The sequence below is a fragment of the Bos indicus x Bos taurus genome, chromosome 22 (assembly GCF_003369695.1).
Source record: "Bos indicus x Bos taurus breed Angus x Brahman F1 hybrid chromosome 22, Bos_hybrid_MaternalHap_v2.0, whole genome shotgun sequence".
Taxonomy (NCBI): Eukaryota; Metazoa; Chordata; class Mammalia; order Artiodactyla; family Bovidae; genus Bos; species Bos indicus x Bos taurus.
This window is the reverse complement of record NC_040097.1, coordinates 54,393,753-54,412,963: the sequence shown is the minus strand read 5'-3', so window position 1 is coordinate 54,412,963 and position 19,211 is coordinate 54,393,753. Positions and strand designations below refer to the sequence as shown.

At 44.3% G+C, this 19,211-nt stretch overlaps 1 protein-coding gene across 2 annotated transcripts in view; it reads right to left on the bottom strand.

Annotated features, from left to right (window-relative positions):
- The window catches only part of OSBPL10 (oxysterol binding protein like 10), a 343,241-nt gene that overhangs the window by 217,020 nt on the left and 107,010 nt on the right, over positions 1-19,211 (bottom strand). For both annotated transcript variants that reach the window (XM_027522264.1, XM_027522266.1), the window contains exon 3: positions 16,824-16,903. In XM_027522264.1, coding sequence (XP_027378065.1) covers positions 16,824-16,903 — 80 coding nt within the window. The remainder of the gene's footprint in view (positions 1-16,823; positions 16,904-19,211) is intronic.

Sequence of the window (19,211 nt, the reverse complement as noted above, 5' to 3'; positions counted from 1 at the left end):
TGGGGCCACTGGACCTTCCTGAGCCTCAGTTTCCTCTTCGGTGAAGTCCTAGTGAGGTCGGGTGACACCTACCTCCTAGGACTGTTGGGAGAATTATACGAGGCAGCTGTTCTCAACTAGGGGGGATTTCCTCCCCCAAGCCCCCTCCCCAGCAAGAAGCATCTGCAATCTGGAGACTGTTCTGGGTGTCAGCTCGTGTTGAGGGTGTTACTAGCATCTAGTGGGTGGAGGCCTGGGATACTGCAGAGTGTCTAACAGCACTCAGGATGCTCCTCACAACAAAGAATGGTGCAGCCAAAGATGGTGGCAGTGCAGATGCTGAGGAGCCCTGGCCGCAGGTGATTTGTGTGAAAGGAATTTAGGAATTTTGGGACACCACTTATCACAATGATCATAAGAACATGTTCTTTTTTGGCATCTAAACAAACAATTTCCATGGAACAAAAATAGTTTCCTGTTGTCGTTCTTGCTTTTTTTTTTTTTTTTTTTACTATAATACATGATGCGGATCTAAGAACTTGGAGCTACCCTATAAGCTGTAAAGGAGAGCGTGCCAGGGAAAGTGTACTGCACACAGTAGGAGCTCAATAAATGCCTGCCATCCAGGGAACAGAGGAAACAGCTTTTGAATTTAAAGAGGTCTGCGGGTCTGCCAAGTAGCAGGGCTGAGGGGGATAAAAAGATGATGCCATTAAGAGAAGCTGCCGAGGGATCTCCCTGGTGGTTCAGGGGTTGAGGATCCACCTTGCAATGCAGGGGATGAGGGTTCGATGCTGGGTCAGGGAACTAAGATCCCACATGCCAAGGAGCAACTAAGCCCATGCGCCATAAGTACTGAAGCTTTGCACGCCATACCTAGAGAGACCACGCACCCCAATGAAATATCCTACACAACATGACGAAGATCCCAAGTGCTGCAACTAAGACCCAACACAGCCAAATAAATAAATATTCTTTAAAGAACGAGAGAGTGAAGCTGCCAAGTAGGTGAATGAAAAAGATATATCTTAAATGCAGGTTTCAGCATCAGCAAACTTTTCCAATTGCCGACCTGGCTAAAGGGGGTTCCGAGGGAAGAAAGATCCTGAAGGTGAATGCCACCCTACTAATGGAACTCAGGGGTCACCGGAAATGTCCCTGTGTTCTGACTCCAAAGGGCTAGCCTCATAACCTCTCCAGCTGGGTGCCAAAGAGTCTGTGGAGGGCTGTGATGCTGGGGTAAAATTTGTGGTAGAGAACTAGGATCATCAAATCTGTACCACGGGCAAGAGAAGCTGGGGGTGTAGCTGGCTGGCAGAACCAAGAAAACTACAAAGAGGGGTTACACAGTCCCCCTGAGGACCCAAGCCCAGTGGGTGGGTGGGTTAGATGGATGCTCCAGCCCAGAACCAACTCCACTGACACCAAGGCCAAACTGCTCCATTCATTTTCCAAATACTTTCACTCTCCTACATTAACACACGAAAGATCTATTCCTTACATGTAAGATCTATTACTTACAAAACCCTCTTCCCTCCTGGGCCTAAGATCACCCTCCTTGGTAACACTAACACTTCCCTTTTGGGCAAGGCAGGCAGCTTAATTTTAAAATTATGCTCAAGAAAGTATGCAAAATTGTTGCACTTTATTAAGACAATAAAAACTCCCCAAACTTTATCGTTTTAATAAAAGCTGTTCTTAAACTGTGTTTTATTTACTTAATTTGATGGTGTGTTTCGGAGGGTGATGCTTTTACACTTAGTTTTAAGTACATGAAGGGTAATTATCTGTGAAAAATTCTAAAAGAAAAATAGCACTGCACTTAACAGAACATGAAAGTAAAATTGCCCAACAACAGGAAACAGGAAGATGGAGCTAAGAAGAGTAAATCCTCCGGTGGGCTTGTCCAGCTTTACTTCCTGAAGTTTATCAAATTCAAACCCACCGTATTGGATGCTTCCCCATACAGACCTGCTACTGAGAAACACACACAGAACTTCAGGATGCTCTGCTTCTCAACCTGGGGCCGTTTCTACCTGAGGGTCTCAAAGGAAGATGACAGTCATCTCGCTTCTTACCCAACAATTTGGGGAAAGAAAGAAAACATGTTTAAATATTAAATCAAGCTAGTATATTTACACAGTAAGATGAATGGGTTGAATTTTTTTTTTTTAAATACATGGGATTTCTAAAAATGTTATCAGCTAATCAGCATGAACTCCCTTCAACCTCCAGTGGAGAAGCTCTGTTTGCAGAACTCTGAACCCACCTGGGGGCCCCCTACTCCTCTGCCAACTGCCCCAGCACCAGAGGTTTCGGCCAAAGAGGGCAGGCATGCTCACCCCTCATCACTGATAAATTCAAACACAGGGGTGGGGGAAAGGAATTCTTCTCCCAAACAGCATTAAACTTTAAACACCTCAAACCACAGCAAGTATAATCAATTCAGAGAAACAAAAATAGAAGCCTCATGTGAATTGGCAGGAATCTGGAATTATCGAATATCTTCAAGAACATTTGGTTTTTAAGACTTTCAAGGGCAGACTATAAAGAGAACCAGGTGAACCACCGGCTGCCTGGGAGAGTTCTGTCTGCAGATAAAGAGCCAACGTGACCGTGGCCAGAGAGCCACAGCACTTAACCACACGGCCTCAGCAACACTCTTTAAAAAGGAAACTTTCATGAAAATAAACTTTAACCATCTGAGTAACTTACACTTATATATGCCAACTAACAACATGAAAATTTCAAATAGTAATAAAATCCTTTCTTTCAACTCTAAATCTCCAGTTTTCCCTCTTCTCTCCCAGAGGCAACTGCTGCTACAGGCCCTCACGTGTCCTTCCAAAGACCGTACGTTGTGTATTTCTGCTTGCTCTGGCTTTTTCGGCAGGTGTTTCTTTTTTATTTAATAATTTTATCTATCTTTGGCTGTACTGGGTCTTCGCTGCTGCACGCAGGCTTTCTCTGGGTGCAGAGAGCGGGGACTCCTCTGCTGCGGTGTGTGGGCTGCTCACTGCAGCAGCTTCTGCTGTTGCAGAGCCAGGCTCTAGGGTGCTTGGGCTCCAGTAGTTGCAGAGCATGGGTTTAGCTGCCCCTCAGCATGTGGGATCTCTCTGGGCCAGGGATAGAACCTGTGTCCCCTGCACTGACAGGTGGATTCCTGTTTATAGGCCACACGGAAGTCCTTGGTATTTGACTGGTTGATTGGAGGAAGGTGTACCATTGTGGAACCAAAGTGTTTTTCTTCAACTTTCCATCCATTTTAATGTTGGCTATTAAAATAGGTAAAAATTTCTCTTCTGGGACTTCCTTGGTGAGCCAGTGGTTAGGACTCAGCACTTTCACTGCCATGGGCCCAGGTTCAAACCCTGGTCAGGGAACTAAGATTTCACATGCTGTGTGGCACAGCCAAAAAAAAAAAAATTATTTTAATTGAAAAAAAAAAAAAAGAGAGAGAGAGAGATTAAGTTACTCTAAACAACAAGTCTGGTCAGTTGCTGCGAGTGGTCCAGGCATAGACAAAACCCAAGTCCTTTGACCCTAATCCCTACTCCACTATATCGATGTCCCATTTGTTTTCAAAAATTTTACTTATGTCAAAAAAGATGAGAAAAGTGAAGAAACAAGCAACAGAACAGGAGAAAACATCTGCAAATTATGTATCTGATGAGTCTAAGTAGCCAGAATATATCAAGAACCTCACAATTCAACAACTAAAAATAAGTAATAACAAAGGATTTAAGTAGACATTTTTCCATGAATGGCTGATAAGCATGTGATAAGATGCCCAATATCATCAGTCACTCAGTTCAGTTGCTCAGTCGTGTCCGACTCTTTGCGACCCCGTGAATCTCAGCACGCCAGGCCTCCCTGTCCATCACCAACTCCCGGAGTTCACTCAAACTCATGTCCATCAAGTCAGTGATGCCATCCAGCCATCTTATCCTCTGTCGTCCCCTTCTCCTCCTGCCCCTAATCCTTCCCAGCATCAGAGTCTTTTCCAATGAGTCAACTCTTCGCAAGACGTGGCCAAAGTACCGGAGTTTCAGCTTTACCATTATTCCTTCCAAAGAACACCCAGGACTGATCTCCTTTAGGATGGACTGGTTGGATCTCCTTGCAGTCCAAGGGACTCTCAAGAGTCTTCTCCAACACCACAGTTCAAAAGCATCAATTCTTTGGCGCTCAGCTTTCTTCCAAGTCCAACTCTTACAGCCATACATGACCACTGGAAAAACCATAGCCTTGAATAGACGGACCTCTATTTGCAAAGTACTGACATCAGTCATTAGGGAAATGCAAATCAAAACCACAATGACATACAACTTCACTCCCACTAGGATGGCTATAATCAAAAACTGACAAAATCAAGAGTTGACAAGAGGTGGTGAAATTGGAGCCCTAGTTCACGGGGATGTAAACTGAGCCAGCTTTGGAAAACAGTATGGCAGCTCCTCCAAGAATTAATCAGAGTTACCATGCAACTCAGCAATTCCACTTTTAGGCATATACCTGGGGAAAAAATACATCCACACAAAAACTTGTGCACAGACGTTCACAGCAACACCATTCACAACAACAAAAAGGTGAAGGTCAGCCGAATATCCATCAACCGACGAGTAAAAAATGTGGCATATCCAAACAACGGGATATTATCCAGTCATAGAAAGGAATGGGGATCTACGTATGCTTTCCGCTGATTCATGTTATTGTCCAGCAGATACTAACACAACATTGTAAAGCAATTAAACGCCAATTTAAAATAAATAAAAATCTTTTTTTAAAAAAGAATGAAGTCCTGATTCATGCTACAACATGGAAGAAGCTTGGAAACATTATGCTAAGTGAAATCAGCCAGACACAAAAGGCCACACAGATAATGACCCTGTTCACATGAAATGTCCAGAACAGGCAACTCTATAGAGACAGTGGTTTGGGGTTAGCAGGGGCTGGGAGAGGAGGCGGGTGGAGGAGGACGCTTGACTGCTGATGGGCACAGGGGGTTTTCCTTTGAGGGTGATCAAAGATTCTGGGCTGATAGAGTGCTGTGGCTGCACAACTCTGCAAATATACTAAATTTACACTTTTAAAAAGTCAATTTTACAGTATGTGAATTATATCTCAAATCTTTTTTAAAAGATGGCAGTCCTTGCTAGCTATTCGGCATGGGCAGGCATATTGTCATCCTTTCTGTCCTGACCTATAAAATGTGGTAATAAATTAGTTGTACCTGCCTCACAGGGCTACTGGGAGAAATACCAAAGATCACCCAAGAAAAGCCCCTCCCTTAGTATCTGCCACATAGAAATAATGCTGATAGAGTCCATTTACTATTATTTCCTTTTCCCCAAAATGTGCTCCTTTTGATTGCTATTCTCTTTTCTTTAAAAAAAAAAAGAAAAAAGCCAGGCTACATCTTGTTGCTCTTGAATGATTTTTGGCTACAGGAAGCTCAGAGCTCTTTCTACAGCCAAAAAAAAAAAAAAACTTCCACTACCATGTGTGAAATAGATAGCTAGTGGGAAGCTGCTGAATAGCACAGGAAACTCAGCTCCATGCTCAGATGGCCTCGAGGGGTAGGATGGCGGGATGGGTGGGAAGGAGACTCAGGAGGGAGGGGATATATGGATGCATATAGCTGATTCACCTCCTTGTACAGCAGAAACACACACGACATTGTAAAACAACTGTATTCTTAAAAAAAAGAATCCTCAAATACTTAATATAAAATACTGTAATATTCAAGAAAAATTAGACTATGATAACTTGAATATAATTTAGGGAACCCAAATCCAGCACCACTACCCTACTAACACTCCTGTGACTCACACACATGCCAGGAGGAGTGAGGAAGAGGAAGCAGAGCCGACATGATTATTAAGCGCTTCAAATGCACTAAGTGCTTTATCTCCATCGCAACTTGTCGTGACAGTGGCAGATACGGAGGCGGCAGCCCTGATTTCCCCACAGTCCTGGGTGTTAAGGACACAGCTGATGTGTGCAGGTGTGCACACGTGCACACCCACACCCTTACCGTGAGAAGCACGGTCATACAGGTGTGTCCTGGTACACACAGGAGCACTGGGAGAGCAGATCCACTCTGAGCAGGCAGGTCACGAGGGCATCAGAGAACTCTGAACCTGACGACCACATGGTTATTCACCCAGGAAGGAGAGGCAGAGGCGGTTCCTAGCGCAGCAGACGCACAGAAGCAGGAAGGATGGGGTGTGCCCAGGTGTGGGGGGCAGGGGCGAGAGTCTGAAAGAGCATGTGCCTGTCGGTGGGGGGAGAAAGCAGACCTGACCTGGGAGGGGCTGCTCTGGACTGCATCTTAGGACAAGGGGGCAGTAAAGGTCGTGCGCCCCAGTGGGCAGCCCCACGGGCACCCTGCCCTTGCTCCTCTGTGCCTCGCAAAAGTGCAGACTAGCTTTCCCAGTACACAGCCTCGAGGTAACCACTGAAAACGGCTTGCTATTCACCTGACCCAGAAAAACCCCACAAAACCATGCAAATCAAGACCTTCATGCTCGGTTTAAGAACACTTGTGATGTTACCCAGGCGGTAAAGGATACGCATGTTCAAAAAGCCACCAAGTATGTGAAGGATGTCCCTAAATTTACAGAAGTGATGGATCCCACTCTGTTGATGCAGTGAAAGAGCTGGTAGGTGTGCCCAAGTCCAACAGCGGACTGGATGCAGGGTGGATGGCCCCACATGAGTGCTGAATTTTTACTGCACGTGTTCAAAAACGCAGAGTAGGACTTCCCTGGTGGTCCAGTGGTTAAGACTCCACCTTTCCAATGCAGGGTGTGTGCGTTTAATCCCTCGTCAGGGAACATGCAACATGCCACAGGGCTCAGTCGGAAAAAAAAAAAAAAAAACACAGACAGTAATGCTGAACTTTAGGGTCTAGATGTAGATCCCCTGAACAACGAGCACAGCCAGGTGAACAAAGTCCCCAAGATGGGGCGCAGGACTTTCAGAGCTCACAGTCCAATCAACCCATACATGAGCTCTCCTGGTCACACTGAGATGATCCTGACTGAAAAAGAGCAAACTGGCCCTAAACGAGGAGAGGAGGTTATACAGAAGAAAAAGGATATTCCAGGAGAAACTGAAGAAGCAAAAACTTACAGCCTGGGAATAAATTCTGCAAAAAGATAAAGGCAAATAAAAGTTAGAAAAAACACCTAAAACTAGTTTTCCTGGTGAACAGCTGGAGTGCAGAGAGTATGGAGAGGAATCTGAGCACTTGAGAACACCAGTTCCTGCCTTCACACAAGGTTAGGGTCCCTGTTGCACAGACAAGGCCATGGGAGAACTGAGAGTGAACAGGATGTTCAGTGCCAAGGCCGGGGGGTAGACGAGAACTCCCGACCAGGAGGGTGCAGGAGAAGCCCTAAAGGAAGGACAGAGGGGTTGGGGAGTGCCAATCAACATTTTCAGATTTAAAGAAAACAAAACACTGTCTACAGCACAAGAACAGATTATACTGGACACTGGTAAGCTCCTCCTTGGAAACCATAAAGCCGTAACTGGAGCTTCATCAGCTCTGCCCTACAGAACCTTCTGTGATGATGGAAAACATTCTGTCCTTGTGCCGTATAGTACTGCAGCCATCAGCCAAGCGTGGTTCCTGAGCCCCTGCAAAGTGGCCGAGACTGAGAAACTGGATTTCAGATTTAATTTCAAATCATTTCCATTTAAACAGCCTCATCTGGCCTGAGGCCTCCATACTGGACTGCACAGATTTAGGACCTATGTCTTGTCTGAGCACACACACACGCTGCTGCTGCTAAGTCGCTTCAGTCGTGTCCGACTCTGTGCGACCCCAGAGACGGCAGCCCACCAGGCTCCCCCGTCCCTGGGATTCTCCAGGCAAGAACACTGGAGTGGGTTGCCATTCCCTTCTCCAATGCATGAAAGTGAAAAGTGAAAGTGAAGTCCCTCAGTCGTGTCCAACTCTTAGCGACCCCATGGACTGCAGCCCACCAGGCTCCTCTGCCCATGGGATTTTCCAGGCAAGAGTACTGGAGCGGGGTGCCATTGCCTTCTCCAACGCACACACGCACGCTTGTCCTATCCCTTACAGCCACTCTTTAGACATGGGGAACAGAAGGAGTTTGGGTTCCTTTCCCACTTTTTAATCATTCTATTACTTTTGAGCTGTTCAAACAGTTCAGAGGAATCTCAAATTTGTTTACTCATAAAAGAGAAGTGTTTGATGTCCTGTCCTTTGTCATATTACTCCCCCCACCTCTTGGCATTCTCTCAATGAGCCAGCAGCAGTGGCCCCTCTAGGTGAACAGAACCGGGGGCTGTTTTGAGAGGACCAGCTCGCAAGTCTTCATGATTACCATAAATACTCTGGTGTTTGTTTCTGTGCAGATGGCGGGATAAGGTGGGGCCAGGACCGGATGACATCTTAAGTCCCTCACAAGCACGTGGTCTCAGAGTCTACAGATGCCGCTGGTCTAGTTCAGGCAGCAGGTGCTTCCTGTAGTGGGGTCCCCAGCCAAGACAGCTAAGCACCTCCCCAAGCCCTCTGGCTCACACCCCACGGCAGCAGACAGTCGGGAGAGTTGCAGTCATTCGTCAACAGAAACCAGGTTTCCTGGGAGAACCTATTAAATAGCAGCTTCACATCTCCTCCTCATACTTCACCCAAGGCTGTGGAATTCACACAGTCCGATCCAATTACCCACCCACACCTCCCCAGAACAGATAAGCCTCCCCCAGAAATAGTCCACACGTCCCCCACACCTCCCCAGATAAAATCTCCAAAAGCCCCCCGCAACGGGATTCCCTGCGTCTGGAAACATGGCTGCCAGGGGCGAGGTCACCAGCCCACCTACTCCTGTGCTTTTAGAATAGAAGGTATTCACAGAGCATGCTTTCCTGAGCCAGAGGGGACATGGAGGTGACCAGTGTGAGCCAGCCTGCCATCCCATCATTCTTCAGCCTTTCTCCTGTCCAGTAACCCTCCCATCTTGCCCTGATGGAAGCCCTACATCACTGAGACAGGGGAGGTAGACCAGATGTCCTGACAAAACCAAGGGTGAGAGTCAGGAACTGTACCACCAGTGCCCACTACCACAGGGGGTTATGTAAGATGGGCAGGTCCTCACTGGACACTAGCTTCCAGGAGAGAAGAGAAGTCCTGCCCAGTCCTGGGGTCACCAGACCCCAGCCACTCCCCATCCCATGGAGGAGATGGTGCTCTTAAACCAAGAAGTCTCACATGAATTGTACATCAACGATCATTCCGGGGGAAGGAAAAAAAAAAAAACAAAGGAAAAAGAAAGATACTTGTGAATCGGGCAGCTTCCACCATGAATGTTTATATAAACACTCTCTGAAACTCAGCAGCTTTCCAGCTCATTCAAGACCTCCCAAGATTTATAATGAATTTAAAATCCTATATTAGACAATCACATTCCTCCATTTCTAAATCAGCATAATCCTCTACCCCAAAATTTGTGTTTTAATTTAGAATTCTCTAGCAAGGATGAGGAGGCCTAACCATATACCTATCTGATCTAACCACAGTGTCTTCAAATGCTACCAGATAAAATTTCCTAGGACCTACTGCATTCCTGAGTGGATGTGTTGGCTGGGATCTGCTCGTGGAAGTCAGCCTGGGAACCAGATCACTGGAGCCATAAATAGTAATTCGAGGATGGAGCCAGAACTGGGTCTTGTGACCCAAAGAAAGGGCTTCAAATACAATATTATGAACTACTTCAAATGCCCCTAAATATCTACTTTTCCCTACTTAATATCCCCATAGATTTTTTAAGTTACATTTTCCATATTTTTTAGATGGATCCATCTCAGGCAAGATTTCCCTTTTTGGGCCTTCACTGGTGGCTCAGTGGTTAAGATTCCACTTGCCAAGGCAAGAGATATGGGCCTGATTTCTAGTCCGGGAAGATTCCACATGCCATGGAACAGCTAAGCCCATGTGCCACAACAATTGAACCAGTGCTCTGCAACAAGAGAAGCCACTGCAGTGAGGAGCCCAAGCACCCCAACTAGAGAGCAGATGCTCGCCGCTACTAAGAAAAGCTCATGTAGCAACAAAGACCCAGCACAGCCCAAAATAAACAAATCTTAAAAAAAATAAAAGGAATCCGCCGTCTAATGCAGAGGATGCAGGCTCGATCCCTGGTTGGGAAACTTAAGATCCCACGTGCCATGCGGGCAACTAAGCCTGTGCACCGCAACTCCTGAGCCCACGCAACTCTGGAGTCCACACAACTCCACGAAAGATCCCACAGGACGCGAAACATCTCCCAAGTGTCACAACAAAGACTCAACGCAGCCAAATTAATAAAAAAGATACATACTCTGCAAATATTAAAAAAAAAAAGACTTCCCTTGTTTCCTCGTTTCCATCTGGATCTAAACAACAGCAGGAAAACAAAGGATGACAACAGGACGATAAAAGGAAGAACCTGGAAATGCTCTGAGACCCAGGTCAAGATCACGACCTTGCAGAGTCACTGTAAAGACAAACCAGCCCAAACACAGAGGACAGACCCGTGGACGAAGCCTGGTCTCAGAGCCCCTCCCCAGGAGAGGTGGGCGCCTCACGGGCAGAAGCGTGTGCTTTGTGTGCAAGGCATGTGTGGAAAAGACTGGAAGGACGGCCCCACACATGGAGCCACACGACCTGTCTATGTCCCTGCAGAGAAAAGGGTCTGGAAGGATACTCACCCACACAGTATCATCAGAGATTAGGTCTGCGGCTGGGATTGGGGGTGATTTTTTTCCTTCCTTATACTTTCCTATCTTCTGAATGTTTGGCATTGTGTATAGGAAACATTCACAAATTTTTTAAAAAATGCTACTTCCAGTACAGGGGGAAAAATGCTTTCACAAGCTGTCAGCGCTGAACTTGTAACAGGAGTATGTTTCTGGTGGGGATGGGGGCGCTGGTCAGAAAGGAGGCAGCTGAGCATAAAGGGAGCCCTGGGCACCCCCAGAGTTTGAACCCCACACCCCCTCTCTCTCCCTGTGGTGGGGGTGGTTGGAGATTCGACTCCAGAGGCAGCGAGAACCATCACCTCCTGTCAAGTGTTCATCCTTTCGGAGCCGAAAGGTAAGGGAGCTGGTGTGTGTGCTCAGTCGGTTCAGTCACGTCCGATTCTTTGCAAGCCTATGGACTGTAGCCTGCCAGGCTCTTCTGCTCAGGGAATTCTCCAGACAAGAATACTACAGTATGTTGTCATTCCCTTTTTCAGACGATCTTCTCAACCCAGGGATCGAACCCATATCCCTTGAGTCTCCTGTATTGGCAGGTTCTTTACCACCAGCGCCCCCGGTACTAACGTCCAGTTAGCATCAGAGGAGACTCATGAACTTAGTCTATGGGTCACCCTCACAAGCAAATACACCTTCCATGTCTGGATGAGAAAAGCCAAAGAAGTATTAAAAAATACCTTAAGTTTCCACCAAGTTGAGCCTCTGAAAATTCCTTTACCTGGCCAGAATGAAAGCTAGTAAAACTACAACCTTCAAAATCTGAATTTCCTTTAAACACTTTTCAATGGCTTGGCTATTGTCTCATCACCCCACTTCCCACACAGGGCAAAGTAACCTGGAATCTGTATTATTCATAAGTTCCTCTAACACGCCACCCCACCCTCCAATATCTGCTTCTGTTGATTTTGAAGGACCCTAAGTTCTCTGTGTGACATTCTGAAAAAAAACACAGCCTATGGGAAAGCAGGTACACACCCCGAAATGCATCAGAAACATACCTGCTGTCCCTGAGGAGCTTGTCCAAGCGCCTAGGGCTGGATTGGTCATCCTTAAAGCCCTGTGCAGTCCCAAATAAATCCGATTTCTCTCGACACTCTCACCAGGTTGAGTCTGAATGTTAACCCCACTTCATCTGCCTAAACATTTGTTCCAGGCAACAGTTGATTCTAAATCAAAAAAGCTTTTAAAAATTTTTATTAGAGTATAGTTGCTTTACAATGTTATGTTACTTTCTGCTCTACAGCAAAGTGAATCAGCCTCACATATACATATATCCCCTCTGTTATTGGATTTCCTTCCCATGTAGGTCACCACAGAGCACTGAGTAGAGTTCCCTGTGCTGTGCACTAGGTTCTCATTAGTTATCTATTTTATACATAGTATCAATAATGTATATATGTCAATCCCACTCTCCCACGTCCTCCCACCCCTTGGTGTCCACACCTTTGTCCTCTTGTCCTCTATGTTATGTCCCTGTTTCTGCTTTGCAAATGAGATTATCTAAACCATTTTTCTAGATCCCATATATATGCATCAATATATGATACCAGGTGAAGTGTTTTTAAGTGGGTTTTCTTTTCATGTAGACCATTTTTAAAGCCTTTATTGAGTTTGTTACAATATTGTTTCTGTTTTATGCTCTGGTTTCTTTTTTATGTTCTGTTTTATGTCCCTGGCATGTGGGATCTTAGCTTCCTGAACCAGGGATCAAACCCACACCCCCTACACTGGAAGGCAAAGTCTCACCCACTGGACCACCAGGGAAGTCCCACAGTGTTTGTTTTTAAAGGTAAAATTCCAAGCAGCTGTATGGAGAGTGTTCTCAGAGAGGATGAGAGGAACCCAGGGAAGGGAAGGCTTAACTTGCGTTCCCAGCAAGCACAGCACAAATTCAATAGCCATCCTTCAGTGAACTGGTTATCAAGTTGATATTCACTTCAAGCCTAACTTAATTTTCACTACTTCTGCTTGAGCAGACTTGGACTTGATCATACTTCTGCTGCATTACAAGGCCTGTTCACAATTTAAAAATGATTCTTCCCTAATTGATCCCAGTTGCTATGCTCTAAATGAGCAGTGATGGCTTATCTTCTCTCCAGTTCTCAAGTCAGGAATCCTGCAGGCCCTAACTTCTAATTTATTATTTATTTGGGTTTTAAGTTAACAGATCAATCCAGATTCTTAAAGCTACTCCTTCAGAAAATCTTCAGCTTCTCCTATTTCTACTAACACTGGGTCTGCAGTGATCTCTCAAAACATCAACACACTTAAAACTGGTTTTCCCACCTCAATTCTTACACCCAGAATAAATGCCAAATGAATCCATTGTTTACACATGATAATTAAACTATAAATTCACTGGGAGAAAACTGAAGAATGTTTTCTTAATTTTGGAACAGAGAAGCTCTTTCAAAACACAATGCAAATCCAAAACCCCAAAATGCAAATGTTTGTAAACTTGACTACAAAAATGTTCTACATGGCAAAAGAATATATTCAAAGTCAAAATACAAATTACCTACTAGGGGAAAATACCTAGTACAAATGACAAGCAAAGGACAAATAGACTTAACACACATACAGCTACTGCAAATCAAGAAGAAAAGACAAATTCAACAGAAAAATGGGGGAAGGATATAAATAGGCAATTTACATAAAAGAAACACAAGTGGCCAGTAAACACCTGAAAATACACTCAAGCTCCAGTCATGATTTTAGAAGTGAAAATGAAAATCACAAGGGTCCATTTTTTTATCTGTGAGACTACCAAAAACTCAGTGTTCGTGAGAGCTACAGTTAGTGAAAGGGGGAATAAACGTCCTTACACACAGAACGGATGGAAGTGCAAATCAGGACAACTTTTGAAGAAGACAATTTAGCAATGACTATGAACATTTAGGAGACATATTCTCCATGACCCAGTACTTCCACTGATATAAATTCATAGACACACACCCTAGAGGCACTAGAAGATGAGTGTCCAAAGATGTTTATTACAGCTTCATGTACAACACCCACAATCAAATTAAGCATCCATCAGTGATGGGCTTAAAGCTCTGACATCCACCCCTCACAACAGCATCTTGCCATCCTAACAAGAGTGTGGTAGATGCAGATATCCAGCAGGGGAAAGTCTCCAAGATATGTTAGTAAATGAAAAGAACAAAATGTAGAACAGTGTGCATGACGGGATCCATTTGTATAAAAAACATCTGAGGTTTTTAACATCTGAGAACTACAGATCCAGACACACACATACTAACACACACCTAAATTTACTAGACTGATTCACCAAAGAACAGTCACCCCCAATGAGCAACAGGTAAAGGCACATCCTTTGTATCTTATCCCCTTGTGTTCTGTTTTACAGAAAGTAAAACAATACATAGAAAAAGAAAATAACTTTATACTGCCCTGCCTAGGTATTTATAAAATATTGATGACATGCCCAGAACGCCTACTGTGATTGCCAGAGAATAAAGGAGGCCAGAGGGAGAAAAGCTTTAAAAGTGGGGCCCTACCATATATCCAGACAAAACCATAATTCAAAAAGACACATGCACCCCAGTGTTCACAGCAGTACTATTCACAACAGCCAAGATACGGAAGCAACGCAAGTGTCCGTAAACAGATAAATGGATGAAGAATACGTGTGTGTGCGCATTCACGCACACACACACACAGGAATATGACTCAGTCATAAAAAAGAATGGAACGATGCCATTGGCAGCAGCATGGGTGGAACCAGAGATGATCATACTAAGTGAAGTAAGGCGGACAAAGACAAATACCATATGTTATCACAGAGGTGGAATGTAAAATATGACATAAATGCATCTATCTACCAAACAGAAACAGACTCACTGACATAAGAGACTGCCCTTGCTGTTGCCAAGGGGTAGGGAGTGGGAGAGGGAAGGACGGGGAGTTTGAGATTAGCAGATGAGAACTATTATATATAGGATGGCTAAACGAAAACTGTCCTACAGTATGGCACAGGGAACTATATTCAATATCCTGTGATAAACCAGAATGGGAAAGAATATGAAAAAGAATGCATATATAATTGAATCACTTTGCTGCAGAGCAGAAATTAACACCACATTGTAAATCAACTATCCTTCAATAAAATACATTTTTTAAAAGAGAAGAGGCCCTCCTTATGGTTACCCAGACGCCAGTGGGGGCACGTCTAAAGGCATTACAGTGAATGCAATTGTAGTAAGCAAGTTAAGAAGAAAGAAAAAAATGAAGAAATCATTTCAGGTTGTATTTGGAGGCAGAACAGAGAGGTATACCTATACAAGACATTTCCACGAGCAGACAGGTTACAAGCAACGGAATCCTAAGAAGTTTTAAGCGTGGGTCTTCCTATCAGAAGCATGGAATACAGAAAAAGACTGCAACTGAATATCGTAACTAAGCTTGAACTAATGATATAAAAGGGGTAGCCCTTTGAATAGTAATTTTAACAAATATTTCCTGCCCTGAATAAATTCATCGGGCAATTATTTTTCATACATTTTAATTGAAATATAGTTGATTTACAATATTGTGTTCATTTCAGGTGTACAGCAAAGTGACTTTTTTTTCAGATTATATTCCATTTAGGTTATGACAAGACACTGAATTCCCTGTGCTACACAGTAAATCCTTGTTGCTCATCTGCTTTATGCGTATGTTTATACTCTTGAGAGTCCCTTGGACTGCAAGGAGATCCAACCAGTCCATTCTGAAGGAGATCAGCCCTGGGATTTCTTTGAAAGGAATGATGCTAAAGCTGAAACTCCAGTACTTTGGCCACCTCATGCGAAGAGTTGACTCATTGGAAAAGACTCTGATGCTGGGAGGGATTGGGGGAAAGAGGAGAAGGGGACGCCAGAGGATGAGATGGCTGGATGGCATCACTGACTTGATGGACGTGGGTCTGAGTGAACTCCGGGAGTTGGTGATGGACAGGGAGGCCTGGCGTGCTGCGATTCATGGGGTCGCAAAGAGTCGGACACGACTGAGCGACTGATCTGATATCTCTTAATCCCATACTTCTGTTTTTTTTTACTTTTTATTTCCCATTTTATTTTACTAGTCAATAAGTTTTCCTTACCATACTTCTAATATATCCCTTCCCCTCTGTCCTTTGGTAACCCCAAGTTTGTCTTCCAAGTCCGTTTGTTTCTGTTTTGCACATATATTCATTTGTGTTATTTCTTACATTCTACATATAAGCAATATCCGGCTTCCCAGGTGGCACTAACGGTAAAGAACCCACCTGCCAATGCAGGAGACCTAAGAAATGTTGGTTTGATCCCTGGGTCAGGGAAGACCCTGTGGAGGGCACCATGGCAACCCACTCCAGTATTATTGCCTGGAGAATCCCATGGACAGAGGAGCCTGGAGGGCTATAGTCCCTGGGGTCACAAAGAGTCAGACACGACTGAAGCGACAGCACGCACGCATAAGCAGTATCAGATGGTTTACTTTCTCTGACTTATTTTCTGTATTTAATGATAGGAGATCTTCTGAATAATCCATGAGAGTTCCTACCTCCTACCTCCTATACCCTGCACATCTGACCCAAGATCTCAGACTGAATCCTGAAGAGAAACTAAGCCCCACTGGGATGCCAAAGTACCCGAGAACATGCAGACACACTTAGAGGCAGAAGCGCCTCAACAACCTGGGGTCTCATCTTATTTAAGGATCTGAGACAACGAGTCTTCGTGAACAGTAAACCAGACCCCTCTGCTGCCACCATGAAACCACCTGCTCAAGTTCTCTGCAGACCAATGACCGGCTACCTAAACAGACAACACAGAAAGCTCTACAAGTGTCTTTCCAGAATCAGCTCCCATCAAGTGTATGCCTGCCCCCTCACTCTCTGTATAAGCAAATCCTCCCACTTGTCTCTCGGCTTTAAATGTAAATGTCATGGGACATGTATGAATTCCTAATGGTGGTGAACTTTAAAGATAATATGGAAAACAGCTCCCCAAAGAAGCTGATCCTGGGCTGAAGGGGAGCCATCCTAGCTGGGGCAACCTGCCCCCGGTACCCCCATTTCTGCAGTTACTTACCTTCGAATTTGTCTCCATGTGGTATTTGGCACAAGCTCGAAGCTGAGTCACCCAGAACTGTTTCTCTTTTGCATCAGCAGCTGAAATAGAGAAACAAAGGCTTGTAGCAATTGAGCCAAAACACATCCAACCTGTTTCTACACACACCTGAGGGCTTGGGGCCTGGAGATGAAGGAAGGCAAGCAAACACAGATTGTACTCATGCCAAAAAATAGCAGACACCAAGTCTTAACCAAAAATCTCCCCCTCTCTTTTTAAAGAAACTTCTATAGTTCTATTGAGAAACTTAAAGGCATTTTCAGAATTTCATTTTCCTGGATGGAATTCACTGCGCCTATCTATACAGGTCAATTTCTCCAAAAGGAATCACTACATTACTCTGGGAGTTGATGATGGACACAGAAGCCTGGCGTGCTGCAGTCCATGGGGCCTCTAACAGTCAGACACAACTGAGCAATTGAACTGAGTTGAATCAGTACACCTATATCATTTTTACAAAAATTCCTAAGGTGGTCCAGTGGCTAAGACTCCAGGCTCCCAATGCAGGGGGCTGGGGTTCGATCACTGCTCAGGGAACTAGATCCCCCATGCCACAACTAAGACCCAACACAGTTAAATAAACAAATAGATATTTTTAAATTTCTAACAGATTTTTTAAACAGCTTTACTGAGATAGAATTTACATATGTAAAATTCACCTGTTTTTAGTATGGAGTGATTTTGAGTATTAATATATTTACAGAATAGTAAATATAGTGGCAACCCACTCCAGTACTCTTGCCTGGAAAATCCTATGGATGGAGGAGCCTGGTAGGCTGCAGTCCATGGGGTCGCTAAGAGTCGGACACAACTGAGCGACTTAGCAGCAGTAGCAGCAGCACAGAATAGTACAACTGTGACCATAATCTTGGTTTAAAATATTTTCAGGATCCCTCAAAGAATCCTGTTCCCATCATCAGTCTCTTCCCATTTCTCTCCTCTCACCCCCTCTCCATCCCTAGGAAACTGCTAATCTGCTTTCTGTCTCAGAGATCTGCCTATTCTAGACATTCCATACGAATGGCATCATGCATATGTGGTTTTTTGTGACTGCCTTATTTTACTTAGCTTAACATTTTTTGAGGTTCATCCACACTGTAGCATTTCTATTACCCTAACACATTTTTTTTAAATGTCTCTTTTCAACTAATAAACACCAAACTCAGAAATTTCAAGCAGAAATAAAAATGAGTAAGATTTCTTGTCATTAGTAGAGGGTAAGAGGTGGAATTTGCTTTTTGGTGGGGCATGTCTAAGTGGCTGCAAAGATGCCCTGTTAAGACATCTTAACCTAGGACTTCCCGGGTGGTCCAGTGGCCAAGACTCTGTGCTCGCAATGCAGGGGCCCCGAATTCAATCCCCGGGTCAGGGGACTAGACCCCACATGCCACAGCTAAGACCTGGCACAGCCAAATAAAAAAAAAATACCTTAACCCACACATCTATGGTCAAATAATCTATGACAAAGAAGGCAAGTCTACATTAAAGTTGGAAAGAGTTTCTTCAACAAATGGTGCTGGGAAAACCGGACAATTACATGTAAAAAAATGAAATTAGACCATTCTTTTAACACCATATACAAAAATAAGCTCAAAATGTATTAAAGACCTAAATGGGAGACTAGAGACGAGAAAACTTCCAGAGGAAAACATAAGCAGAACACTCTCGGATACAAATCGCAGCAAGATCTTTTTCCTCCCAGAATAATGGAAATAAAAACAAAAATAAATGGGACTTAAAAGGTTTTGCACAGTAAAGGAAACAATAAACAAAATGAAAAGTGGATATGTGTGAGTGCTCAGTAACCCAGTCATGTCTCTTTTCGACCCATGGACTGTAGCCCACCAGGCTCCTCTGTCTGTGGGATTTTCCAGGCAAGAATACTGGAGTAGGTTGCCATTTCCTACTCCAGGAGATCTTTCTGACCCAGGAATCAAACCTGCTTATCTTGTGCCTCCTACACTGGCAGGTGGATTTACCACTGAGCCACTTGGGAAGCCCAAAAATGAAAAGACAACCTCCCCCCCCACACACACACACAAAACACCTTGCTTCATTATATAGTGGGGTACCTAATATAGTCCTACGACAAGTGCTTAAGGAAGGCTTCCCTGAAGAAGTAACCCCCCAATTCCCTCTTAAACCATGTTAATAATGTATTCTGAAATGCTTAAGAACAATTTGGCCAGTTTTTATCCTACTGTGCAAAAGTATTTTCTACTTCTTTAAAAAGCAGCAGAGAGGACCAAACATGGTTGTTTTTAATGCTGTCACCACACGTGGCTAATAGGAAGATCAGAGAACAGTGTTTCAGGGCCCCTCTGTTATCTACTGAAGTTGTACTATGGA